Source organism: Merops nubicus, unplaced genomic scaffold (assembly GCF_000691845.1).
Source record: "Merops nubicus isolate BGI_N331 unplaced genomic scaffold, ASM69184v1 scaffold46169, whole genome shotgun sequence".
Taxonomy (NCBI): domain Eukaryota; kingdom Metazoa; phylum Chordata; class Aves; order Coraciiformes; family Meropidae; genus Merops; species Merops nubicus.
Window position 1 is genome coordinate 4,567 of NW_008632578.1, and position 409 is coordinate 4,975.

The 409-nt window shown below is 67.7% G+C and overlaps 1 protein-coding gene across 1 annotated transcript in view; it reads right to left on the reverse strand.

The window, feature by feature from the left end:
* The window catches only part of PCYOX1L (prenylcysteine oxidase 1 like), a gene marked incomplete at its 5' end in the record, with an annotated part of 2,440 nt that extends 2,034 nt beyond the window's left edge, over positions 1 to 406 (reverse strand). The window contains 1 exon segment of the mRNA XM_008947948.1: positions 298 to 406. Within this exon segment, the coding sequence (XP_008946196.1) occupies positions 298 to 406 (109 nt within the window).
* Between the last annotated feature and the right edge of the window lie 3 nt (positions 407 to 409).

Here is a 409-nt window from a genome sequence, read left to right on the forward strand (position 1 = left end):
CCGCGGGTACTCCGGCCGGCTCCTACCCGTCAGGGCACCCGGGGGAGCTGGTGCGGCCTGCTGGGACAAACTGGTGGGAGAATAGCCCACCCCCACACCAGTTCCACCAGGATGCCTCACCCCGCTGCTCTGCTGGGCCACCCCATCACTTTCGCTTCCCAGGCACAATAGGGTTGGGGTGCAGGGACAGCAGGGGGTGCCGAGGCAGGCTGGCAGCAGTGCCCTGCACCACCCTGAGCTGTGGTCTCCCGTGCCCACCCAGAGATGTCCGTGCCCACCCGGGGTGCCCGTGCTCACCCAGGATCTTGACAAAGTCCTGCATGTGGAGGCTGAGGGCGTGGATGGAGGCTCCGCTGCTCTCGTACTGCTGCTTGTTGACGGTGACGGTGGCCAGCCGACCGCCCACGCC